This window comes from Podarcis vaucheri (assembly GCF_965113315.1).
Source record: "Podarcis vaucheri genome assembly, chromosome: 17".
Taxonomy (NCBI): Eukaryota; Metazoa; Chordata; class Lepidosauria; order Squamata; family Lacertidae; genus Podarcis; species Podarcis vaucheri.
Window position 1 is genome coordinate 34,521,534 of NC_138755.1, and position 27,915 is coordinate 34,549,448.

The window sequence follows — 27,915 nt, forward strand, 5'->3', positions numbered from 1 at the left end:
TTAATCTCAACCAGCCTCTAAGCATTTCTAGGGAGCCACTTCCTTCCAGAAAGGGCCAGAGGGTACAGCAACCAATTGAGTGCTGCTACTGAAAAGTGCTCCAAGATTCCCCCCTCACCTGTCTTTCCTGCTCCCAGAGAAGTATTAATTCATAGTGTCTTTACTCCCGCCTCTCTCTAGGAGTAGTAGTTATATTGTTTAGCCCAGGCATGGCCAAACTTGGCCCTCCAAATGTTTTGGGACTACAGCTCACATCATCCCTAGCTAACAGGATCAGTGGTCAGGGATGATGGGAATTGTAGTCCGAAAACATCTGGAGGGCCAAGTTTGGCCATGCCTGGTTTAGGCTAATCACTTGATCCCCACCTGAGGAGCTAAGCAAAACCCCAGCATTATCTTGCAGCCATTACAATATATGAACCTATGATATTTATAAGAGAATAGAGTACAGTTAATTACCTGACTACTAGTTGTGTGCAGCCCCCAATTGATTTTTTTCTGTGGGTCAGTTGCCCTTGATACTAAAAAAGGCTCCATGAACATGGCACAGAAAAACACCCTAGGAAATCCCAAGCTGAGCTCCTTAAGGTCAGACACATCCTATTTGTCAGCTCAGCAAATCTAATAAATACCAATGAGATTTGCATCAATTTTTTCATGTAACCCCTTTAAACCAACTTTTTGAACACTTTCTTCAGTTGACATAAATCCTTTAAAACCGTGGGTATTAAAGTAAACATTTTATATGAAGTAAACACCAGATACTGGTCTGATGTCCTCTTGAATCTAAAAGCTACATAAATATGGATTGTATCTAGTGTTATGTCATATTCAGGCTAGACCCTTTGAAATTAATGTACATGACCAATTTAGGTCCATTCATCTCAGTGGATCTACTCTGGATACCACCGAGTTGCATATACCTGCCACGTATGATCTTCCTGAGAGGCCTGCATTGTAGGGGTTGCACTAGATGACCCTCAGGGTCCCTTCCAACTCTACGATTCTGTAAGCACAGATGTGGACTTGTCCTTTTAGTGTGACTTTCAGGAAAAGTCCTAAGCTCTAACTAAGATACACAATACTTTTGAGAAAAGAGAAGCATTAGTTCTATACTTACTATACTTACTAGAGCCTCTTCACTCATTACATGGCAACAGAAGCTGAAGTTTGCCAACAAGAATACACTAAATTAGGAGGTGCAGACTCTGCTGGCTCTCTGAGACAGTTCTCACAACTAGCCTATTTATTTATTTATTGAATTTCTATACCGCCCTATACCTCAGGGAGATTCACAGGATAAAATCAGAATATAAAACCACAAAGTAGATAATCATAATAAAAAACAACAACCCAACAAACCCCCCCTTCCACAATTAACTGCTCATGTGAACAAATCTGTTTTTCAGTGGTGGCCTTTTCATTTGTAGAATGCTCTTCTCAGTGCATTCTAAAATGTAATGCTCATCGTTTAGTGGGGGCGAGATGGGACTTTTTGCTACAAAGTGACTAACAAATGTAATAAACAATGTTATATAATATTTGCACGAAAAGGCCAATAAAGTAACTCATGCAAACTCTCCCTCCATATTCTGCAAACTCAATAAATCACACTGTACTTTGGAGACAAGAGCAGCAATCTCACACAAGTTTATCACGCCAACACTAAACTGCTCACACAGAGTGGGCAACTCATGGTAGCAGTTATCTGCAGAGAAAAATAGCAGATTCCAATTCACAAAAACTTATACCAGTCTAAGGTATCATAAAAACCTCAACCACAGAATGCAGTGGTAACCAATGTGGGGCCCTCCAGATGTTTTTGGACTACAACCTCCATCATCCCTGACCAATGGCAAAGCAGGCTGGGGCTGATGGAAGTCCAGCAATATCTTGAGGATAACACATTCACTACTCCTGTGCTAAAATCTGTACCAACAGGATACAAGTGGTTGCCTCATCAACATTTTACGGTATACACCTGAAATATTAATAGCAGTAATGTTGCAATATGTGAAGTGGTCCTTAGAAGCACCTGATGCTTCACCTTAACGTGACATCAAGGGCCTATGGGCCTCTAGTCTACACCCTTGTCCTTTAAGAGGTGGCGAATGAAGAACTTAAAAAGCTCATGACCATTCACCTCTCCAGGGTGGCTTAGTTTATAGCAGGCCCACAGTCAGAGAACTTTCAAGGCCTTCTTGTCTTCCCTCATCACCCCTGCTGGGAGTCCAATATTAGCAGAGAGAGAGAAAGAACAGATGGGCATTCCTTCTGGGCAGCTAACTAATCACCAATTCTCCTTGCTATTCCTTGGGGGGGGGGGAGTCTGGGCAGAGGCAGCTCTTACCTGAAAGGATTTGTTCCTCCCTGCTGGACTGCCCAAACAGAGCAGGAGGAGGCAGCAGCAACTCCTCCCCTTTCTTTCTTTCTTTCTTTCTTTCTTTCTTGCTTGCTTACTTGCTTGCTTACTTATATACTAGGCCCCTTCCTCCAGACTACCACCCACAAAAAAGGGGAAAGTGAATGAAAAAGAGCAGTGGGGTGGATGGCTGCCCCAGGGAGGCAGCAACCACCACCTCCTACCCCTTGGTTCAGTTACACATTCCCCCCCCCCCCAGTAGGGAAGTGGGAACCTGTCAGAGGGCCCAATCCTCCCAATCGGGCAGCCCAGAGAGAAAGGGCCAAGTAGGCAGAGGCTGCTCCTGGAAAGGGCAACTACTGCCTCCATGCCCCTTCCCTTGCTGCCCCTGTGTGTGGGACACACATATACAGGATAGGTGTGTGATTGCTGCGCAGCCCTCTGGGCTGGAGGAGGAGCTGTTGATCCAGCCACTACAAGCAGAGTGGACCACAACAAGCAGGGCGGAGGCCCGTCCACCCACTACCCACCCAGCAGGAAGCCAACCACCTGGGTGTCAAATTATAAACAGACAAGTTTTCTGCCCTCTCTGCCTCTGATCTATGTGGAAGGAGCATTCCTACTGTATTTTAATACTTGGTTGGAAGCCACCCAGAGTGGCTGGGGAAGCCCAGCCAGATGGGCGGGGTATAAATAAATTATTATTATTATTATTATTATTATTATGAAAGTAAAAAACCTTTCTGCCTCTTCTGCAACCATGTTCAACCTCGTACAGATGGGGGAGTGTAATATTGGGGTGCAAAAGCAATGACAAACCCAGACAGCATCTTAAAAAGCAGAGACATCACCTTGCCAACAAAGGTCCATATAGGTAAAGCTATGGTTTTCCCAAGTGTATGGAAGTGAGAGCTGGACCATAAAGAAGGCTGATCGCCGAAGAATTGATGCTTTTGAATTATGGTGCTGGAAGAGACTCTTGAGAGTCCCATGGACTGCAAGAAGATCAAACCTCTCTGTTCTGAAGGAAATCAGCCCTGAGTGCTCGCTGGAAGGACAGATCCTGAAGCTGAGGCTCCAAGACTTTGGCCACCTCATGAGAAGAGAAGACTCTCTGGAAAAGACCCTGGTGTTGGGAAAGATGGAGGGCACAAGGAGAAGGGGACGACAGAGGACAAGGTGGTTGGACAGTGTTCTCGAAGAGGCCAACATGAGTTTGACCAAACTGCGGGAGCAAGTGGAAAACAGGAGTGCCTGGCGTGCTCTGGTCCATGGGGTCACGAAGAGGCGGACACGACTAAACGACTCAACAACAACAACAACAACAACGACATTCCCTTCCCGGATTAAGCACACTTAAGCGTTGCAAGGGGACCATTCCCCGCAAGCACCAGAGGACCCTCTCGGGGCAACGCGCCCCAGGCAGCTGCCCGCCCCATCCCCGGCGCCCCCTCACCTGCCGCGAAGTGCAAGGGGGTGGATTTCCTCCCCGCCATATCCTTGGCGTTGACGTTGGTGGCATCCACCAGGCGCCGGACGCGGGTCACGTCCCCATTGCGACAGGCCTCCAGCAGCTCCCGGAAAGTGCCGCTTCCCACGGGCGCGGGGGGCGGCTGCAGAGGCGGGGCGGGCGGCTCGGGGCTCTCGGCGGCGGCCGGGCTGGAAGCGGCCGAGGACGACGACGACGGCGACGAGCCGGAGCTGCTGCTGCTGCTGCTGCTGTTGGCGGCGCTGCTGGCGCCCGAGCCCGGAGGGGGAGGAGGCCCGGCGGCCTCGCAGACGCTCTCCGGGGAGAAAGGCCTCTCCGCCGCCGCCTCCCGGCCGCTACCTCCGTGAGCCTCCCCCTCAGGCCCGGCTAGGCTGGGCCTCTGCTGAGGGGAAGCTCCGAGGGTGGAAAGGCCGGGGCTCTGCGGCGGCGGCGGCGACGCGGGAGTCGCGGCCGGGTGGTGAGGCGGGTGATGCTGCTGCTGCTGCTGCTGCTGCTGGGAGCGACGCGACGACGAAGCCGCCGCCATTTCCCAGCTCTTAAGAGCGGCCCGGTCCTGTCACTGCGGCAACGGCGACGGAGCGCCCGCCCTCGCTTCCGCCTCCTCGCAGCCAATCAGCGCGCGGGCTGGTGGGACGTGACGTCACGCGTCGTGATGGCTACGGAAGCGCGTAGGGAACTGGTTCCCTGCGCGGGGCCTAAAAGTGAGCCAGCTCTTTCTTGCCTGCTGACTTGGGAGTAAGCCCTGCTGAAGAGGGGAGCTTGCTTCCAAGGAAACAGACAGATAGGGCTTAAGACTCTCTTCTTTGTATTTTAGTGTTTTGTTGGAAGATGGGCGGGGTATAAATAATAAAGTAGTATTATTATTAATTATTATTATTATTATTATTATTATTATTATTATTATTATTATTGTTGTCTTTCCTGCACACTTTGATGACATCAGAAGGGACTCCCACTATCCATTTCACCTGTACTTAGCCAATTCTTTAGTTATGCAAAGTCTCCTCATAAAAAAGGGGTTATCTGCTAGATTAAGCTCGCCCAGCTGGTTTGACCTCTTTTTATCGGCCACTTCTATAGGAAGGGCTATAAAATCCGAAGCCTAGAGGGGATGCCGGAAACCTATTTACAGTCCAATTCCAAACTTAATTAATTTACAACAAGATAACCAATCTCACCTTAGGCACATGCAATCTTGAGAGTCTTCCTGCCTACTTGAATTCTTCTGCTTTTAAAGCTGAGCTTCTGTTTGTTCCTCTGGATGTTTACTATCCCAAGCTTCATTAGTGTGTGACCCAGAAATTCTGGATGCCAAAGTTTTGTGCTAGTTTTGTGCCGGAAACCCTATGTTTTGTGCCGCTCCCCTAAACTGAATGACAACAGCAAATCGGGGTCACAAGTTATTGCCAATAAATCCAACCTTGTCTAATTGACTCCAAGCAGGTGCCTAAGTTTTGTGCAGTTTTTGCTGCAAACCTCATGTTTTGTGCTGCTCTCCGAAATGAGTAATTTACACTTGTTATAAGAAAAAAACTGATCCCTTTCCCTTTGGGGATATTCCAGAGCCCGAATAGAGTCCTTAAGTGGGTTCCCTATCTGTACGATTAAAATAACAAAGGCCAACCAGAAGTAAAGCGGCTAGTAAGCCTGATCTTTATTGAAGGAAAATAAACTGTTGCAACAGGGTCCCCACTCACCAAAAGCAGGAGGGAGGGAAACCCTGAAGAACGGGGCGCAAAACCTTACATAGAGTTGAAGTTGACCACCCTGTAGCCCAAGACCACCACCCCCCAAAAAAAAAAATCACACATACATCACAGAAGGAGGTGGTATACAGCAGAAATCCTGTCTGCCAGGATACCTGATAATTGTCACTGATTGCATTACCTGGGCAGTTTGGCCATTCTTTTGTGATGCTTAACACTTTTGTTCCTGACTCTAGGTCACAGGCTCAACCTATTCATACACAAATATGCCCTTAAGACAGGATTTACAATCAAAAAGACAATGAGAAGGCTTCCCCCATTGTAGATGAATATTTGAGGTCATTGGGAGAGTCAAATGGCTTCAGGATTACTCTCCCATACTATTTCAGACTCATGGTTCATATATGTGTGCATTTATGAATAAAAAAGGTAAAAATAAAGGACCCCTGGATGGTTTAGTTCAGTCAAATGCGACTATGGGGTTGCGGCGCTCATCTCGCTTTCAAGCCAAGGGAGCAGGCGTTTGTCCACAGACAGCTTTCCGGATCATGTGGCCAGCATGACTAAACCGCTTCTGGCGCAACGGAATACCATGATGGAAACCAGAGCACATGGAAATGCTGTTTACCTCCCCACCACAGCGATACTTAATTATCTACTTGCACTGGTGTGCTTTTGAATTGCTAGGCTGGCAGGAGCTGGGACAGAGCAACAGCAGCTCACTCCATCACGGGGATTCGAACCACCGACCTTCTGATCGGCAAGCCCAAGAGGCTCAGTGGTTTAGACCACAGTGCCACCCGCGTCACATTTAGGAATATTCTATATTTGAGACCTTAAAATTCTTATAACACACTCAGACAGGGGTCACAAGGAAATGGCTAAACCTCCAACTTTGTCCAACTGATTGCAAACTGGTGCCAAAGTGGTGTGCTGGTTTAGTGCTGGTTTATGCTGCAAACCTCACTTTCTTCTTTTGTCAATTAATTTTTATTTATTTTTAAAATTTATAACACATCAACACCAAATTAAAGCTAATTTAATACATTTCCCAAAAAAAAACTGGATTCCCAGTCTCTTTCTCAGATACTTCCATTTCTTCCCCTTTTTCATTCTGCTTATTTTGCAGATTTATCTCTAATTAACATCCATTTATTTAAAGCAAATTCCTCATCCCTCAGTTGTCCGTTTACCAACTCCTGCATCTAAATAAAACAAAATTATCTGAGACTGACTGACATTTACAGACTCACTCTGAGGCAGACAGTAGCATAACACAATATACTTGCTGCTCTAACAGTTAAAACTTAACAACAGTTGATAATTCAACTAACTGGGGGGGGGGAAATGCCTCAGGCATATGACATAGCAGGATTCTGTGCTACAGCATTAACCTTTTGCATATTATTTTGGATGCACCATTTCCACATTCTGTGATAATAACTGGAGGAATCTCCACCTAAGGGGAGACTCTTTCAATCAGAATTCTTTAAGCCCTTGGTAGCTGAGGCAAGATGGATTCTAGAACTACCAGATGAGCAGCCCAAAGCCTTGGAAACAACAGAGCCAACTTCATCCAAAATAGAATCAAGAGTTTCATTTGATTATGTTACTTAAATTGTGGCACTCTTATTCATATTAGGGATGGTGTTTGGTTTTGCATGTGGAATTTGTGTTGTATTTCTTATGCTGGGCTATATCCAGCATTCTCTTTCAGATGAGCTTTAATGTTGCCCAACAGAGGAATCCGACACATCAGTTGCAAGGGGAATTGTGCGAGATATAAAACATAGTCACCAGGGGGTGTTCTCTACTAGGGATGGGATGATCAGAGAATTCCAATGTGCTTTTGGTCTCACTGGAACTCAGAGGTTCCTTGCACCCTGTTCCATCCTGCTGTGTGCACTCTTTATGTGAAATACATGCTTTTCAATGCATACACCAGAAAGAAATTTGTATGCAACTTTTTACATTAAAAAAAAAATGCTAGTGCACAGAAATACATTGCAAAATGTGAAGAAGCAGGGGTTTGTTTGCAGGAGCATAAAAAGGTAAAGGGACCCCTGATCATTAGGTCCAGTCGTGGCTGACTCTAGGGTTGCAGTGCTCATCTCCTTTTATTGGCTGAGGGAGCCGGCGTACAGCTTCCGGGTCATGTGGCCAGCATGACTAAGCCGCTTCTGGCGAACCAGAGCAGCGCACGGAAATGCCGTTTACCTTCCCGCCGGAGTGGTACCTATTTATCTACTTGACGTGCTTTCGAACTGCTAAGTTGGCAGGAGCTGGGACTGAGCAGCGGGAACTCACCCCGTTGCAGGGATTCGGACCGCCGACCTTCTGATCGGCAAGCCCTAGGCCAGGGGTCTGCAACCCGCGGCTCCGGAGCCGCATGTGGCTCTTTTACACCTTTGCCGCGGCTCCGGGGCAGATACTAGCGAGGGGAGGAGGCGCATTGTGCGCCCCGACACTCCCCACTGTGGCGGGCGCTGTACTGGCTGTGACGTCGCATGGGGCGGTGCGTGCGTTAGTCACGCACCGTCCCGACGCCACCTTCCCGCCTCTCCGCCCACCCACTACATTGAAAGGGGGCATGTACGCTGGTCACTGTTTTGAAGGGGAGTGAAGAACACACACACACACACAAAAAGGTAACTTGTTAATTTAATGTTTATTTCTATGAGGAGGAGTAATTCTGAGGGGTCAAACAAAGAAATAATAATAAAAAGTGACAAAAATGTTATTTTTATAATGATGAGTTTTGTGGCTCCCAGGTTTTTTTCCTTCGGAAACGGGTCCAAGCGGCTCTTTTTGTCTTAAAGGTTGCAGACCCCTGCCCTAGGCTCTGTGGTTTAACCCACAGCACCACCCGCGGCCCTTCCAGGAGCATAGCATATAATTAATTCTCTCCCCAAACTGCCCCCTGCCAAATTTGTCCTCTGTACAGCCCAGGATGTCCATACACACTGCCCAGACTTGCACCCTGGGTAAGCTCACTTTGGTGCTGCTAATGCAGCAATTTGACTCCACCTCCTGAGGCACACTCCATTGTCTCTGGAGACAGACATATACCAACAACAACAATAAAGGTTCAGCATCCAAAATGGACCAAAAAGGGGAGAGGGGAAATCACATTTCAGCCTCACAGATTTCAGGCTTGCAACAGGGGTTGAAATGCAAAGTTGAAACCAATTGCAGCGATGATACAAGTCTTCCTTTTATCTTTGCTGTCAACAGCCAAGGCCAAAAGTTAATCAGGTTACTCAGATAACCACATGGAGGCAGTCTTACTGCATTTACTAGTTAAGTTTATTCCACCTTCCTCAGCCAAACCTTTTCCAACCTTAACTTTTTTTGAGCTACACCCACAGCCACCTTCAAAGCACATTCCCCCTCTCAAAGAATTCTGAGCACTGTCGCTGACTTCCCACAAAGCTGCAATTCCCAGCAGCAACCCTTACCAAATACAGTTAAAACTTTGTTAAGGGAGAGGTTTTCAGACTTTCCACCTCCGGGGAACTCTTTCCACATTAGCTTGTCTGCTGAGCACATCTGTCAGTGCGTTACAGATTGTCCTGGGGCATATTTGGGAGAGAGGGAGAAAAAAGCATGCTCTGCCCATGCAGGGCACCAGCCAGGATTCTTGGAACGCACGATGAACCAAGAGCAACCCCCTGACACGCCAAACATTGCAGAAGTTCAGTGGAAGCAGGCATGTTATCCTTCAAGAAAGCATGCCTGTCAAAAGTGATCTTCTCTTTGAATATCATCTAATAAGCCTTGCAATGGGACGTGGGTGGCGCTGTGGATTAAACCACAGAGCATAGGACTTGCCGATCAGAAGGTCGGTGGTTTGAATCCCCGTGACGGGGTGAGCTCCCATTGCTCAGTCCCTGCGCCTGCCAACCTAGCAGTTCGAAAGCACAAAAAGTGCAAGTAGATAAATAGGTACTGCTCCAGCGGTACCTATAGGGATGCGGGTGGCGCTGTGGGTAAAACCTCAGCGCCTAGGACTTGCCGATCGCATGGTCGGCAGTTTGAATCCCCGCGGCGGGGTGCGCTCCCGTTGCTCGGTCCCAGCGCCTGCCAACCTAGCAGTTCGAAAGCACCCCCGGGTGCAAGTAGATAAATAGGGACTGCTTTATAGCGGGAAGGTAAACGGCGTTCCGTGTGCTGCTCTGGTGCCGGTTCACCGGAGCAGCTTCGTCATGCTGGCCACGTGAACCGGAAGTGTCTGCGGACAGCGCTGGCTCCCGGCCTCTAGAGTGAGATGAGCGCACAACCCTAGAGTGTGTCAAGACTGGCCCCGTACGGGCAGGGGTACCTTTACCTTTTACCAGCAGGAAGGCAAATGGCGTTTCCGTGTGCTGCTCTGGTTCGCCAGAAGCGGCTTAGTCATGCTGGCCACATGACCTGGAAGCTGTATGCCGGCTCCCTCGGCCAGTGAAGCAAGATGAGCACCACAACCCCAGAGTCGGCCACAACTGGACCTAATGGTCAGGGGTCCCTTTACCTTTAATAAGCCTTGCAAGGTTCCCCAGCACTTTACAGTGGCACCTCGGGTTAAAACCTTAAGTCGTTCTGGAGGTCCATTCTTAACCTGAAACTGTTCTTAATCTGAGGTACCACTTTAGCTAATGGGGCCTCCCTCTGCTGCCGCACGACTTCTGTTCTCATCCTGAAGCAAAATTCTTAACCCTGTGATAGGAATTTTGAGGTCTTAGATATATGGTTATGTTCATAAGTGTACCAACCAAGCACGTACATAGATCAGCACAGGAAGACCGACCTGATTCCCAAAGTGACCAAATGTTCTCCCTGCAAGGAGGGAAGGGGGTCAGGGAGCCTTCCCATTGTCTGCGGAATTGAGTAATCAGCATTTTAATGGGTGACAGACTATCAGGAAAGGCAATCAGGAAAGGCAATCAGATAACCTGAGGGGAAAAGGAAAAACAACATTCAAATTTCTGTTTTAGACCGCCTTTTCTGTGATGCATGTATGATGTTTCTGGGGGTGGTCTTGATCTTTGTTGTTGTTGTTTAGTCGTTTAGTCATGTCCGACTCTTCATGACCCCATGGATCTACAGGGTAGCAATTTCAAAAATCTTTATAAGGCCTTGCATGCCATTGTTCTGGGTTCCTCCTCCTTTCCTGCGGGTGAGGGGAGCACCCTGTTGCAACAGATCAATAAAGATCAGGCTTGCTAGCTGCTTTGCTTCTCAATATTCTCTGGTTGGCCTCTGTTATCTTCTCCTACCAATAGGGAACCTATGTAAGGACTCTATATGGGCTCTTGGATACCCCATAAGGGAAAAGGGCAGTTTTTGTTTACAACAACTCGAAGTACTATTTTTGGGTTAGCGGAGTCTGTAACCTGAAGCGTCTGTAACCCAAGGTACCACTGTACTGGAAAACACTACTCTCATACCCTCTAAGTGTCCCTATTTTCCAAGGAAAGTCCCAGAATTATGAAACCCACCCCAGCTTCTGATTTGATCCTGGAATGTCCCCATTTCCCCCGCCAGCACTGCCACAGGGCTCAGGGAATAGAATAGGATAGAATAGAATAGAATAGAATAGAATAGAATAGAATAGAATAGAATAGAATAGAATCATAGAGTTGGAAGAGACCCCAAGGGCCATCGAGTCCAACCCCCTGCCAAGCAGGAAACACCATCAGAGCACTCCTGACATATGGTTGTCAAGCCTCTGCTTAAAGACCTCCAAAGTAGGAGACTCCACCACACTCCTTGGAAGACGATGGGCTGATGTTCGTCTCAAGCAGCAGTGGCAGTGGCGGCTAAAAGGGAGCAGCATCCCATTGCTTCTCCATGACCACTGCTCCTTGCCTCCCTCCCTTGGGTAGTTCAAAGCAATCACTAGATTGCCGGGGGGGGGGGGGGGAGGAGGAGGAGGAGGAGGAAGAGAGTCTGTCACTGCCAAGGCTCAGCCCCACTTGACTCAGCAGCTCTGTGGGGTAGGCAGAGGGCAGGGCTGCCCTAGATGGGAAGAAAGAGGGAGCAGAGCAGCGTGCAATGGGATTTCCCAAAGTGTGGCACCTAGCAGCTCTCTACTCAAGTACCCTCTCCCCAGCAATCTAGTCAAATACAGTGATACCTCGGGTTACATACACTTCAGGTTACAGATGCTTCAGGTTACAGACGCCACTAACCCAGAAATAGTACCTCGGGTTAAGAACTTTACCTCAGGATAAGAACAGAAATCGCGCAGCGGCAGCGGGAGGCCCCATTAGCTAAAGTGGTACCTCAGGTTAAGAACAGTTTCAGGTTAAGAACAGACCTCCAGAACGAATTAAGTTCTTAACCTGAGGTACCACTGTACTCGCTTACACTTAGAAGACCATCCAGAGCCGATGTGGGCCTAAGCTTAAATATTTGTATTTATTACTTATTTGCCATATTTATATCCCGAGGAGCTCAAGGCAACACACACGGTTCTCTTCCTCCCCATTTTATCCTCACAACAACCCTGTGAGGTAGGTTAAGGCTGAGAAACTGTGCCTGGCCTAAAGCCACCCTGCGAGTATCACAGCTCACAAGTTCCACTCTCCTGCTCCGAATGGATGTTTGTACTAGTGGGGAGGCTGGACCCTTTGTGGATAAGGAAGGTGACTGCAGCCGCCTCACGCAGCAGTTCTCTCCTCACAATGCTGTGCTCCTCTGGATCTGCAGCCCGGTATCTGCATCACCAGAGCTCATCTCGCCTAGCCGGCTGCACGGACCACCATTCAAGGGAAAGCAATAAGACTGTAGCTTATAGGAGAGGTGATGAAAAGTGATGAAAGAAAGGCATCGCTTGGACACATGGGCATTTATTCTGTCCCGCAGTCAGCTTCTGGTGGAACACGTTTTGCTGCTTTTGAGATGATATGGAAAGTTGCCAGGCTTGTTTTCCCGGCGCAGTTGCAAAATTGATGGGGAGGGGGTGTCTGCACTTATCACAAGTGTCAGTCTTGCTTTCAAGGTTTCCTCCAATTCTCTGGAATAAGCATTATTTGCCTCCAGCAGAAGCGTGCATCCACATCACATATGATCCCAGTTCAAAGGCCACCTTGGCCAGTGGAAAGTACTAGGAGGCCTTTGGCAAGCCTCTGCCCCCCCCCGCCCCCCCATCTCCACAATTGTGTTAAGGAATGTGGGGCCCACCTCCCCCCCCCCAGCCTTCCCTTTGTGCTTCAACAGTAGTCTTAGGTGCAGAGATTTAACCAAAGAATTCCCCCCACACACACACACATTCTCTCTCTCCATTCCTGGAAAAAGCACCATCTGCTAGATTTCCTTACTGCAGGCTGTCATGAAAGACTCAGGAGCCACGGGCCAATAAAACAGGTAGCAACCTTGCATTGGAATAATAACATCAACTCAACTGATAGGGGAGCACCTGAAGAAAGTAAAGAACATAAAGGGTTGTCAACTGCGTACTCTAACATTTCTCCGATGAAAATAGGGATGTCCTATTCCATAATAATTGTGAAATAAAAAAAATTAAGGCCACACACACACACACACACACACACACACAATGTTCATAGCTGCATATATAAACCACATGTCTGAAACGCCACAGAAAAGGTCCTGAAACCATTTTGTCCTTCCCAAATTGACCTCAAATATTTCTCAGCAAGGTCGAAGGAAAATGGAAAAGCCTCCCCATTGTCTTTTTGTTCACAAATCCTGTCTTAAGGGTATGTCTGTGTATGAATAGGGTGAGCCTGTGACCTGGCTCAGGAACTAAGTATTTATCATTACAAAAGACTGGCCAGGCTCCCCAGGGTATCCAATCAAGTAACCATTAACAGGTAACCTGCCAGACAGGAGATAAACAACGCACTCAGATTTCTGTTGTAGACCGCCCTTTCTGTGATGTAGGTATGATGTATCGGGGGGGGGGGTGGTCTTGGACTCCAAGGCGGTCAGTTTAAAATTTATAAGGGTGGGCACACCTTTGTTCTGGGTCCTCCCCCTTTCCTGTGTGTGAGGGGAGCACCCTGTTGCAACAGTTTCAATAAAGATCAGGCTTACTAGCTGCTTTGCTTCTCAATATTCTCTGGTTGGCCTCTGTTATTTTCTCCTACCGATAGAGAACCTACAAAGGACTCTATAAGGGCTCTTGTGTCCCCCATAAGGGAATAAGGGCAGGTTTTTATTTATTACAATTGTAATAATAATTTTGTTATTTATACCCCACTCATCTGACTGGGTTGCCCCAGACACTCTGGGCGGCTTCCAACATATATAAAAACATAATTAAACATTTAAAATTTTCCTATGTGGGGCTGCCTTTATATGTCTTCTAAAGGTTGTATAAGGGACGCGGGTGGCGCTGTGGGCTAAACCATAGAGATTAGGACTTGCCGATCAGAAGGGCGGCAGTTCGAATCCCCGCGACGGGGTGAGTTCCCGTTGTTTGGTCCCTGCTCCTGCCAACCTAGCAGTTCAAAAGCACGTCAAAGTGCAAGTAGATAAATAGGTACTGCTCCAGCGGGAAGGTAAACAGCATTTCTGTGCGCTGCTCTGGTTCGCCAGAAGCGGCTTAGTCATGCTGGCCACATAACCCAGAAGCTGTACGCCGGCTCCCTCGGCCAATAAAGCGAGATCAGCACCGCAACCCCAGAGTCGGTCACGACTGGACCTAAGGGTCAGGGGTCCCTTTACCTTTACCTTTAAAGGTTGTATAGTTACATGGAGAACATGGCTCAGGGGTCGCAGAACTCCATACCCTCCAACCTTTCTCTGGTGAAAATAGGGATGTCCCAAGGGAAAGTGGGACTTTCTGGGATCAAATCAGAAACCAGGACGGCTTCTGTATATCCAGGATTGTCCCTGGAAAATAGGGACACTTGGAGGGTCTGGCACTGGCCAGAGAAAAAGAAGCCTGGTTTGCTCTTGTAACTGAAGGAGTAGAGCTGGGGTCAGGAAGCACAGATTCCAGGAACAAACATGGCCCTCCCAGACTACGCCCATCACCAGTCTCACTCCACATCTTCCTTGAGTGGATTGTGTCCTCCTCCTGATAATGCCTCTTGCATGCTGTGATTTGGGGAGGGGGGGTGCGCATGTGATTAAGAGTTGCATCCCTTGCTCTGTCTACATTTGCCTCTGGCCCCACCCACTATCAGTATGTGGCTCCCAAAGGGTTGTGCAATAAGGAATGAGGCCCTCAGGCTGATGGAAGAGGATATACAATGAGAAAGAAGAAGACATCTGAAGGCAGCCCTGTTTAGGGAAGCTTTTAATGTTTAATAGACTATTTTCCCAGTAGTGATGTATGGAAGTGAGAGCTGGTCCATAAAGAAGGCTGATCGCCGAAGAATTTATTGTTTTGAATTATGGTGCTGGAGGAGACTCTTGAGAGTCCCATGGACTGCAAGAAGACCAAACCTCTCCATTCTTAAGGAAATCAGCCCTGAGTGCTCACTGGAAGGACAGATTGTGAAGCTGAGGCTCCAGTACTTTGGCCACCTCATGAGAAGAGAAGACTCCCTGGAAAAGACCCTGATGTTGGGAAAGATGGAGGGCACAAGGAGAAGGGGACGACAGAGGACGAGATGGTTGGACAGTGTCCTTGAAGCTACCAGCATGAGTTTGACCAAACTGTGGGAGGCAGTAGAAGACAGGAGTGCCTGGCGTGCTCTGGTCCATGGGATCATGAAGAGTCGGACATGACTAAACAACTAAACAACAACAACAACAATTTTAATATTCTGTTGAAAGCCGCCCAGAGTGGCTGGGGAAACCCAGCCAGATGGGTGGGGTAAAAATAAATAAATAAATTAATAATAATAATAATAATAATAATAATAATAATAATAATAATAATTGAAGCTTGGGAGCCTGAAAGGGCCCATATTTCTCAGACATGCTTTCTCACCCCTGGAGTAGACAGCATTATCACCAACAACATCTGCAGAGCCAGCTCTCACTAAAGGCTACAGAAACCACTGGAAAAACAGGCAACCCGAACAGAAAGAGAAAAACCAAAGAAAACTGTTTTTGAATACTTCCCTGGTACAGTTGGTGATAACAGATCTGCGATCAAGATGCCAGTGGCGATTTTTAGAAGACCTCCCTGGCCAGGCTCACGTTCAAGAGTGTATGTTTTTCCTTCTTCTGCAAGGCCCTGTGTTGCACATAGCTTGGCCAAGCCAAGGGAACTAACTGCAAGAGGATTTTGCTTTGGACTTGCTTTTCGCAAGAGAGCATATTTATAGAAAACTGAAAGTAAGAGACACTTTAAAGTGCCCTCATGAAACAGTCTTGGACTGGTCAAATGTACCCCAGAAATGGGTAGTCTGGAAAATTTCCAAGGGGTTAGCATCTCATGCTTCCAAGAACAAAAGAGAATTGGATAGCTCTCTCTGAAAACAAAACGTTAGCGCCACTTTGGTCAGGCTAATATACACAGGCAGGGAGAATAACAGAGAGTCAAGATGTGAGACTACAGAATTCAAAGGCTCACAGGCTGCTTCTCTCCTCCTGCCTAGTAGTGTTGGAGCTGGAATTCGGTTTCAGAGGCCCCTTTTTAATTCCAAGTGACCTTCCTAGCACGAAAGGTCCTGGGATATCTTGTAAAACCAGCAGTCATCTCTACCGCATTAAACCGGGAAGGAAAAGAAATAATACATTAAGCTGAATTGTCCAGAAAACACGACAGCACTCAGAGTAGCACATCAGTTGAAAGACCCCCCACCCAAAAAACCATCTAAACACAACACCCAACTATTATCCTCTCCTGAGGGGGGGAAAAAACCCAACAGGTTTCTTAGAAGTTTGCATTAATTTCATCCTTCATACAAATTAATTGTTCCAGAATTACAAAACAGTCATTTGAGGCAAAACGGTCCTCTCTCTCTCAGTATATGAATTTGCTCCCCCAAATTCTCCAGTATGAAGCTTGATGCGAAAAATTCATCAGATACTCTCAAAATAATTTGGTGTTTTGTTTTGTTCTGGAATACTGACACCCCATAAAATATTATTTCAGTATCTGACATTTTGCTTCTATCGCTGTCGGATAAAAATAACAAAGAGTCTTATGACACCTTAAAGAGTGACACATTTATACAGCATAAGTTCTCTTGGACTACAGTCCACTTCCCAACCCTCCAAGTGTCCCTATTTTCCAGGTATGTCCCTGATTTAGAGAAGCCATCCCAGTTTCTTATTTGATCCCAGAATGTCCCACTTTTCCTTAGAATGTCCCTTTTTTCATTGGAGAAATGTTGGAGGGTATGGAGATATCCAACCCCCAAGCCATCTGAAGGCAATTCTGTATAGGGAAGCTTTTTTTAATATTTAGTGTTTTGTTATATTTTTGTACAGTATATGTTGGAAGCTGCCCAGAGTGCCTGGGGCAACTCAGTAAGATGTGTGGGGTATAAATAGTAAAATTATCATTATGAAACCAGAGAAATGTTGGAGGATATGAGATACATGAAGCGTTTCCCCAAGTTGCAGGAACATATATACATGGCAGCAGGGGGTGAGCAGTGGCGTAGCGTGGGGGGTGCAGGGGGGGCCGGCTGCACCGGGCGCAACATCTGGGGGTTAGGGTTAGGGGGCGCAAATCCACGGGTTAGGGGGCGCAAATTACTTGCCTTGCCCCGGGTGCTGACAACCCACGCTACGCCACTGGGGGTGAGGGAGGTTGTAAACAATGAGGTCAGACAGCAATGATCCTTTGTCTTGTTCAGCCCACAAGTGATATCAATAAAACGCTTGCTGAACTGTAATTCAGTGACTCCATGCTGCTGTCTCCCTTTGAAATTGCTCCAGGATAACTACTCCAAGATGGTCATTTACTGAGTGCCCAGAAAAATGAAATGTTCCCCCACTAGTTTTTTAGTATTTCCATTTGCATGGACAGGCAGAGTCTCCCGTACCCCCAGGTGACCCCTGAGCGGAATAATGACTCAAGACAAAGTGCTATAGGATTAAAATTGGCCACAACTTTATTAAATTTCAGATTCAATTACTCTTTTGCACAAACTAGCCTGTTTGCCCTTTGCAGAAGAGCATTGGTGGCATTGGAAAATGAACAAGTAAATGAGACCTTGGTGTTGTGGATAACCATCTGAGGTCCTGCCCAAGTAGATATGTGGACCAATATTTGACTGTTTTCATAGTTGCAATGGAATTAAGTACAGTATCTGACTTAACTGGTGGGGTGGCATTTAAGGTAAAGGGACCCCTGACCATTAGGTCCAGTCGCGGACGACTCGGGTTGTGGCGCTCATCTCGCTTTACTGGCTGAGGGAACCGGCGTACAGCTTCCGGGTCATGTGGCCAGCATGACTAAGCTGCTTCTGGAGAACCAGAGCAGCGCACGGAAACACCATTTACCTTACTGCCGGAGTGGTACCTATTTATCTACTTGCACTTTGACATGCTTTTGAACTGCTAGGTTGGCATTTAGTGATTGGTAATTATAACATCTGATTTTTGGCAATTTTTTAAAACAGCCTTTGATCTCACCTTTAACACAGACCAATGCAAAACCTGTCAAGGGTCCAGTCTTTATGTCTAGCTGTGCTGCAGCAGCTGAACCTAGAATAAGGGTCACTTATCCCAGCCCAAGTGCAAGGGAATCACTCCCTAGCTTGCACCAACATTGGGAGTCAGTCCTGCCTCCTGCACCAGGGCAGCCACCGCTGAGGGAGAGACCCAGGCAGAAGCATATAGTTGCCTCCTATGCCATCAGTCCATTCGTCTCTCTAGCCTAAGCTGCCCACAACAGCTTTTCAAGGTCTTCAGCAGAGAACATCCTCAGTTCTGCTACCTGAGAGCCTTTTGGCTGGAAGTATCAAGAGAAGAGCCTGAACTTTCGACATGCAGAATGTGTTCTCTTCCATGAAACCACAGCATGGGGCACATGCACCACAAAATTCTTTAACGCAGTGCCTGGTTCCTGCTGCCATCTAAAGGACATTTTTCTCAGAGGTCATAGCGTGATTTATGTATTTTGGTTTTAGCTCATATATTGTCAGTTTGGCTTCAAATATGCGTGTGTACCTCACCAAGACCTTGGGGTGAAGGGTGTGTGTGTGTGTGTGTGTGTGTGTGTGTGTGTGTGTGTGAGAGAGAGAGAGAGAGAGAGAGAGAGAGACTGACTTACCCCTGTGTTTTTGCACTGTTTTGAGTATGCTCCAGAGAGGTCAAGACTAGGTCTAGAACAGGCTCATAGTAATGCAACAGGATGCCTCTTTTGAGGAGACGAAAATCCGCTGCATCTCTGTTTCCATATAATTTAATTTATCCTGGAGGATAGATAAATTTAATTTATCACACTCTGTAGTTCAACATGGCAGGGAGGGGGCTTCCCTTTCCCGTGAACTCCAAATCTCCAGCGACCACTCATGAGCAATGAGCTGCTTTTTCAACTTCTAATTCACAGCACACAATATCCACCGATACGCGGGATTGCCTTGCTGTTCTAAATAAGCAGTAAAACAAAAACCAAGAGATGTTCTGAATTTAAGCACAGGGCCTTCACTTCCCGTGAGTTTTCTGAGGTACTTTTCTCAGCAGACTTCTATACCTTTTTAACTCCTAATCGTTCCCCCCCCCCCAGGTTTTGCACAGCAATTGTACTTTTGATCTCCTCCTGACACATTCCCTCTCCATCTCCTTTGTAGCGGGTGGAGGAACACTCTCTGGCTTTTCATAACAGGAGCCACGTTATATGCCAAGCAACTCCAACCTGCAGAGGGGTGTGCTTCTCAACAGGGGCTGGTTCCTGCTAGGTGTTTACACAGGGTGTAGCATAATGAGGCCTGTGGCTATTACAGTAAGGTAAATATTGGAACTGGCAATTTGAGACATTCCATAAGTGTAGGCATGGTGAGAGACCAGGCAAGCCCTTCCCTTCATTTATGCCGCATGTCAGAATCCCTGCTACATTTGTAAACAATGGACCAGCTTTGTCTGGGTGTCTGTCTTTTGGTGCTTTTCATTCAACGACCTTTTCCTCCACCTTAAACCCACCCTTCTCAAGCATTTACAATCGACACCCTCTGCCACCAGCCAAGAAATTATGGAGAATGGCAACGTCACTTTTACAGTGTGGTTCTTACACATGTAAGGAAACAGCGGGTGGCGCTCTGGTCGAAACCACTGAGTCTCTTGGGCTTAGCGATCGGAAGGTCAGCAGTTCGAGTCCGCAGGACGGGGTGAGCTCCCATTGCTCTGTCCCAGCTCTGCCAACCTAGCAGTTCGAAAGCACACCAGTGCGAGTAGATGAATAGGTGCCACTGCGGCAGGAAGGTAAACGCTGTTTCTGTGCGCGCTGGCACTCGTCGCGGTGTTCTGTGCGCAAGAAGCGGTTTAGCCATGCTGGCCACACGACCTGGAAAGTTGTCTGTGGACAAATGCCAGCACCTTCGGCCTGAAAGCGAAATGAGCACCGCCCCCCATAGTCAGGTTTGACTGGACTTAACCATCCAGAAGTCCTTTACCTTTTACCTTCTTATACATGTCTACCCAGAGGTATATGACGCTCAGTTCAGAGGGGCTTACTCCTGGGTAGGTGGGCATAAGATTGCAGCCTTAACGTGTGGCTTCCTGTGAGGCATTTCACACCTGCCAGTCTAAAACCATTTAAGATTTCAATTTCACCCCCAGGGTACGTCATTCTTCTCCATCATCCTGCACTAAGCCTAAGAATCTGTCACACTCTTGGCTACAGTCTTGATCTTCTGGAACGGAATGATTGGGCAGGATTCATCTAATCAATCCTGTCAGTGCAAGTCCTGTGCAAGGGCTGCTGCTTGAGCAATAAGGCTTTCCTCTCCCTGCCTTTTGCCCTCCACCCCACAAATTGGCTTGGGGGCTCTGGAAAACCCCAGAACATCACACGGGCAGGGGGTAAGACGGGGGGGGGGGGTTAGAACGCAGCGCTGACAGAACGCTCACCATAATGTGATGTTGAATTCCACCCTTAGAAATTAATTTTTGGCATTACAAGACATGTATAATTTGTTTCACAATGGCTGAGAAAATTACAGCACAATCCAAAGTATTCAGCTCAATGGAACTCACCCTCAAAGATGTGCATAGGCTTGCAGCCCCTTAACTATTCCGTAACACAGGGCCTCCAATATCCATCCTACTAAGACAGCTCAGAAGGATACCATGGTTGTTGTTGTTTAGTCGTTTAGTCATGTCCAACTCTTCATGACCCCGTGGACCAGAGCATGCCAGGCACTCCTGTCTTCCACTGCCTCCCGCAGTTTGGTCAAACTCATGCTGGTAGCTTCAAGAACACTGTCCCACCATCTCATCCTCTGTCCTCCCCTTCTCCTTGTGCCCTCCATCTTTCCCATCATCAGGGTCTTTTCCAGGGAGTCTTCTCTTCTTATGAGGTGGCAAAGTACTGGAGTCTCAGCTTCAGGATCTGTCCTTCCAGTGAGCACTCAGGGCTGATTTCCTACAGAATGGAGAGGTTTGATCTTCTTGCAGTCCATGGGACTCTCAAGAGTCTCCTCCAGCACCATAATTCAAAAGCATCCATTCTTCGGCGATCAGCCTTCTTTATGGTCCAGCTCTCACTTCCGTACATCACTACTGGGAAAACCATAGCTTTAACTATACGGACCTTTGTTGGTAAGATGATGTCTCTGTTTAAAGGTACCAAAAGCTGCTAAGAGATTCAAGTAAGAATAACAGGGTGACACTCCCCTTGTCCTTCTCTAGATAAAGGTCCATCAGGTCCTCTGTGTGTTTTAAAGGATTGTTGCATTTTCCCCTTGATTTTCTTGTTTTTATCTTTTCACAAACCGCTTGGAGGGGGGTCTTTTATAATCAAGTGGTGTGTAAATTTTATGCCATAAAATAAATAACAAGGCCTGAACCCAGGTGGAAATGGGTCAAGATAATCTGTTTCACCAAAACAGCACCTGCAGTTGGTGCTCCACAACCCCTGAAATTGACTTGCCTATAAAATGGGGGGGGGGTGTATTTGCAATGGGGTAGTAGTTGTCACAAAGCAACAAAGGGTCCAGGGTGGACTTTTTCAGGAGTGGGAACTTTCAGGATGCCTGGGACCACAATGTTTGATTGCTACAGCTCCAATATAAATAAGGGGCTTATTACAGTTTAAGCCAATCATGAGGCAATGTGTGTTATAATCGTACAATAACCTTTTCCCACAATCTTGGAAAACCCATCCGCCCAGACAGGCAAACCATGTGGAAACACAATCCCTGAGCCTCAAGGAAGTTTTATATATATATCTGGGAAATGGATATTCAACCATGAGCTGATGTTGGCCTTTATGTCCGGTTGGGTTTTTCTGTTTTGCTCAGATCCTGCTGACATATTACTTTTATGTTTGTTTTTATATCTAATCTGAACAGTTACTGCTTTTGTCATTTCTGCACAGTGCTGTCAGCAGGGTGGCAACATGTCCTAGTTTACACAGGACAGCTGTCTAACTGTTGTCAATTGTCCTGGTATTTCCCACAATACTGAAACTGTATTACATTTATATTTAAACTGAACTAATTAATTCCAAATTTGCATCTGTGTTCATACACTGGCATATGCAATCTTTAATGCAAATCAGTCATCTTTTGGGGTGTGCTTAAGCGATCATCCTAGAAGGAGCGGCTCCACCCCCATCGTTCTACCCGGACACTGAGGTCCAGCGCCAAGGGCCTTCTGGCGGTTCCCTCACTGCAAGAAGTAAGGTTACAGGGAACCAGACAGAGGGCCTTCTCGGTAGTGGCACCCGCCCTGTGGATCGCCCTTCCATCAGATGTCAAGGAAATAAGTAGCTATCCTATCTTTAAAAGACATCTGAAGGCAGCCCTGTTCAGGGAAGTTTTTAACATTTAACGCTGTATTGTTTTTAATACTTGATTGGGAGCCGCCCAGAGTGGCTGGGGAAACTCAGCCAAATGGGTGGGGTATAAATAAATAAATTATTATTATTATTATTATTATTATTATTATTATTATTATTATTATTATTATTACAGGCCCAAGCCCATGGCTCATGAATGGTCACTGAGGTGGACCAAGCCAAAGGCCCATCTTCTCCAACATCCTATCCTCAGAGCGAGCAGTCAGGTGCCTTTTTTCCCTCCCATAAAATTTATCTACCGCTTGATTGTAAAGAAGAAGAAAAAAACAAAGCGGTTTAAAAACCTTAAAGAAGCTTATGGGAATCTCAGAAGCAAGAGCTGAATGTAACAGCATTCTACCTACCTGCGATTCACAGCAATTAGTATTCAGAGGCATACTGCCTCCAACAATGAATTTATACCCCTGTCTGCGTCAAGAGATCAGAACTGCTCCTGCCACATTGGGGGAAGAACTGAGGGGTTTTTTCCCCCCTGCCAAAAAAACATTTATTCAAAAGGTACAATGCAGTTACAATATGTAATGTGTATGGGCTGCTTGTGCATAAGTTGCCGCCTCTCCAGGCTTTGTTGCCTTGCTAAACCTTTCAGTCTGGACAGCCCTTCACTTCGTGGCTGCCTCAGTCGCTAGCAGAATCCGTCAGTGGGCGTTTCTTAAATCTTTTCCAACATAAAAGTTGTTTGACGCCAAGTCTCCTCCTACTCTCCCTGCGCGGAAGTCTTCTGCGCAGGGTGGGCGTGGGTAGCGGAGGACCCGTGCTCTCCCCGCTGGTGTCCTGGAGCCCTCTCGCCGATTCCCCCATCTGCCCCCCTTCATCCCTGGTGTTGCGCTGATTTGCTTCCCCATCTGCGGAGCTGCCTCTCTCCCTGCTGGGCCCTTCTCCAGCATCATTTGAGAGCCTTCCCTCCGCCTCTAGCTCCGATGTCAGTTCCCTGACACAATACAATACGTTTTCAATCAATATATCACCTCTGCAGACACCTCTGTGATGGTGGCATTAAAATATCCTCTTATTCTTCAATAAAAAAGAAAAAGGGAGGCCAGATTGTGTCAAAGGTATTTGAACTGATTTGATGGCAGAACCCTTGATGGAGCCCTCCCTCACCAACATTTGGCTGTCTAGGCTTTGGCAAAAGAGGAGCCCCTTTGCAGGAGTTTCTCACCACCGAGAAAGACCTGTTTATCGTGGAGGAAAATCATGGCTCTGTAGCTCCAGAGCCTACTAAAAAGTTTCACTCACAGACCTTGACAAATGGGGAGATATATATGCGAGAAGGCACTCTCCATCAGATATTCCAAGCTCAGGTCATGTAGGGTTAAGAACCAGTATCTCAAATTTAGCCCAGAAACAAATAGGCAGCCATTCAACCCCTTGAAATCTGAAATGGCATCATCCAACGAACTCTGCATCATGTGATTTAGCTGACTGCATAGATTGGTACTGAGACAGGAACGAGGAGGAGAGACCATGAAAAAGTTTAGAGGCTTCAAAAGAAAGCGTATGCCATTCCCAGCTGTTATCACTGGTATTCTTCTGACTGGGTTTTGCTCTTAAGAACACTTCCCTTGGCTGACCAAAATGCCTTTCCATAAATAGCCTGCTCATAAAATTCTGCAGAACTATCCCGAGCTATTTAGAGCTCCTAACAAATTCCACATTGGAAAACAGTACCATATTTACAAAAAGCCTGGTGTGATGCACCTCAGCCCATGCTACTTATGTACATCTGCTTCTGTTAAATATAAGCAAATGATATATCTACAAATAGCACCCAATGAATGTGTGATCTGGCAAAGTGATGTTGATCTAAGCCTCCTAGAGACTACAGAGAAGTGGATGCTATCATACTGTACATGTGTGGCACTACAACCTGGCAGTGGTTTATTCCATTGCAAATCCAACACCTGCCCCATAAGTTGCCAAGAAGTTGCATCAGCCCAATGCATTGGGCAGGCTGTCCAACTTTTAAAATAATAGTAACAATAATTAGTAAAGGGACCCCTGACCATTAGCTCCAATCGTGACCAACTCTGGGGTTGCGGCACTCATCTCGCTTTACTGGCCGAGGGAGCCGGTGTACAGCTTCCGGGTCATGTGGCCAGCATGACTAAGCCACTTCTGGCAAACCAGAGCAGCGCACGGAAACGCCGTTTACCTTCCCGCCGGAGTGGTACCTATTTATCTACTTGCACTTTGACGTGCTTTCGAACTGCTAGGTTGGCAGGAGCAGGGACCGAGCAATGGGAGTTCACCCCATCGCGGGGATTCGAACCGCCGACCATCTGATTGGCAAGTCCTAGGCTCTGTGGTTTAACCCACAATGACACATATTCATTTATGTGTGTCTGTGCCATCGACGTCTTACAAGTGCTGCTAAAAACCGCCTTGGGCTGTGCTTCAGGAGGAATCTGTCACCAGGTAGACGTGTCCTTTGGGAGAAGATGACTCAAGAGGGCCTACAATAAGAGCAGGTCTGTTACGTCTCCAACTTTCCAAGCATCTATTCTTATCCAGATCGGTCACACTGCCGAACATCATAGTCACATGGGATTATTGCTGAGCTGCAATTTGACACCAGCATTTTAACGGGCGCAATAAATTTGATGGCAAAGCTGTTAAACCAGTATTTTTATTGGCAGAAAGGAGAGGCATCCAGCAGGCAATTCAGAGCAAAACCAAATCTGGGCCAATTTACACATTATATGGAAGATTCAGGAGCAGTGACGTGGTGTGGTGTGGCTGTTGTCGGCATGCAGAGGGCCGGGAGGCCAGCTGGCTAGCTCCAGCTGGGCTGTCTCATTTCAGCAGTCCCGCTGCGAAGACCCATAAGCCTCTGCTCCAACATAAATCTGCAACCCGGGCTTCAACCCAGGGCACACTATCAGCAGATCGAACTGCGCACACAGAATAGGCGTGAGGCTTGTGGAAGCGTGCTACAACTACAGATTTATTAATCATAAATCAGGACAAAGAAACATGTCATCTCTCTCTCATGTCATCTCAGAGAGAACAGTAAAAGCAAAAGCTATACACACAATGGAAGTTCCCAGCAAGCTGTGCTGGAATGTAAACAGACATGTGACATGTAACAATCCCATGTCTGTTCCTTAAGGTGGAATGGAAATGTCAACAGTGGCATGGGTTGCCAGTGCCCATCTCCTCCTCTTCCACTGTGCAACCACCTGTGCGCCCAGCAGCAGTGGGCAGGCAGCATGCAGAGGCGGAGGCAGGTCCAGGTAGTGGTAGAGCGGTGGCAGTGGCAGTGAGGGGCAAGTGGTGCCACCTCCTCCCAGTTGCCTAGAGCTTGTTGCTTCAACTCACTTCAGGGGCAGGCCAGCCCTGGCATCAGCTGGGGAGGAAGGGACAACCACCAATGAGCTCAGCTGCTCTCTGCCCCAGCCAGTCAGGGGAGATAGAGACCAACCGCACCCAAAGGATAGAGGTTTATCATCCCTGCCCCACAGGGATGCTGCTGAAGAAGTCTTCACATTACTGGCCCTTGGAATTTTCAGACATAGCCCAAGGCAAGATGAGACAAACACAAGGAATGCATGTCTGTTGCCAAGAACAGCAGCCCCAGGTCTCCTTGCTTCACCTCCACAGCAATGTCCAGGAAAGGAAGACCTGTGAATTAATGCCACCACAATCACTTTCCTGGCCCTGGCAGCCAATGAAGCGGTGCAGGAAGCAAGGTCACGTGATACTTCTTTTCCTAGGCTTTAGGAATAAGATAGGAAAGTACCTTCTAAGAAATCAGAACATTGGCTCCACCTAGTCCAGCAGTGGCTCTCCAGGATCTGAGAGAGAGAGAGAGAGAGAGAGAGAGAGAGAGAGAGAGAGAGAGAGAGATCTTTTCCAGAGATGCTTGAGATTGAACGTGGGACCTTCTGAGGTCATGAGCGTAGCCAGGAATTATGTTATGAGGGAGCAGGACATCCACCTGTCACCATCCTCTGTCCGGCTCCGTCCAGCAGATTCGGAATGAAATGTCTCAACAACAGTTATTTTAAATTGTTTTCTTTCGACCCCAAGTGCTCAGGAAAATCTGTCAAAATCTTCAGTCATTTGAAAACTAGGAAGTTAATTTTTTAAAAAATTAACGTTTCATGCGCTTAACGAGTACGGTTTGCAAAATTATAAAGCACACGTCTTTTTAATTTTTAAAAAAATCTAAACTAAAGCAAGTTTTATTGGATTTGCGGAAAACCATTTCAGCACTTTCTTCTCAAATTTCTCCTTTGCCCTCCAATGAACTATATCATTGAATGAGCCCTGAGGGGTTTCTGCAGTATAAATAGTCTGTGGGAAACTTCCAATTCATTTCTAGACAGGCCCTGCAGGTGCAGGCTCTCAGGAGAAAATGCCAGAAATTATGAGAAGCTTCCAGAACTGAGCTGCCTGTGACACGATTAGTCAGCTCATGGAAGCCACACCTATCGCTCAGTCAGGTTGCCAGTTGCATCACTAGAACGCACCACATCATCCAAGCGACCTCAGAGAGCATTTCAATTTCAAATATTCTGATTATTTCTACTTTTAGTTAAGTTAATTTTTTTAATGTACCGTATTTTTCGCCCTATAGGATGCACTTTTTCCCCTCCAAAAATGAAGGGGAAATCTGTGTGCGTCCTATGGGGCGAATACAGGCTTTCGCTGAAGCTTGGAGAGCGAGAGGGGTTGGTGCGCACCGACCCCTCTTGCTCTCCAGGCGTCAGGCAGCTATCCGCAAGCCTGGGGAGTTCCCGCAGGGCTCCCTAGGCTGCGGATAGCAGCCTGCCGCCCGGCGCGATAGGCGCCCTGAAGCAGAGCACCCCGCGCTTCGGGCAGACATCAGTCAGCCCCACAAGCTCGGGGGACAGTGGAGAGGCGCAGTGCCACCATCCCGCTGTTCCTCGACCTGGTTTGGAGGCTGGCTCTGGGGAGAAGCGCGCTTCTCCCCAGCGCCAGCCCCACAAGCTTGGGGGACAGCGGGGAGGCGCAGCGCAGCCATCCCGCTGTTCCCTGACGTGGTTTGGATTCCCCGACCTGGTTTGGGGGGGGAAATAAAGGGGAAAAAATGTTCCTTTATTCCCCCCCAAAAAAACTAGGTGCGTCCTATGGGACGGAGCGTCCTATGGGACAAAAAATATGGTACTTGATTGGGGGCCAGCTGCCGCCGCCCCCCCGAACTATGCCCCTGTCTGAGGTACGGAGAGGCATAGGAAGCTAAGAAAAAATGCCTATTTAGTATTGCTTGCTTTTTGACCAGCCCGTTTTTCCCTTGAAGGCCAGGATGACCCTTACAAATATCAGCTACAGAAGCAGAAAATCCTGCATTTAGCTTTCTTACATAACTGGGGTTACATTCTTTTAAAGAATATTGTGCCAAAAAATCATCACTGACTTCAATTATTCTCTTTAAAAAAAAATTAGCAGTCTCATCAAACCATGTGACTTTTATTCAAGTATAAGTAATTTGTAACAGCTGGGTTTTTTTGGT

At 47.2% G+C, this 27,915-nt stretch overlaps 1 protein-coding gene across 1 annotated transcript in view; it reads right to left on the reverse strand.

The window, feature by feature from the left end:
* The window catches only part of TNKS (tankyrase), a 72,081-nt gene extending 67,659 nt beyond the window's left edge, over positions 1-4,422 (reverse strand). The window contains exon 1 of the mRNA XM_082204592.1: positions 3,819-4,422. Coding sequence (XP_082060718.1) covers positions 3,819-4,377 — 559 coding nt within the window. The 5' untranslated portion in view covers positions 4,378-4,422. The remainder of the gene's footprint in view (positions 1-3,818) is intronic.
* Between the last annotated feature and the right edge of the window lie 23,493 nt (positions 4,423-27,915).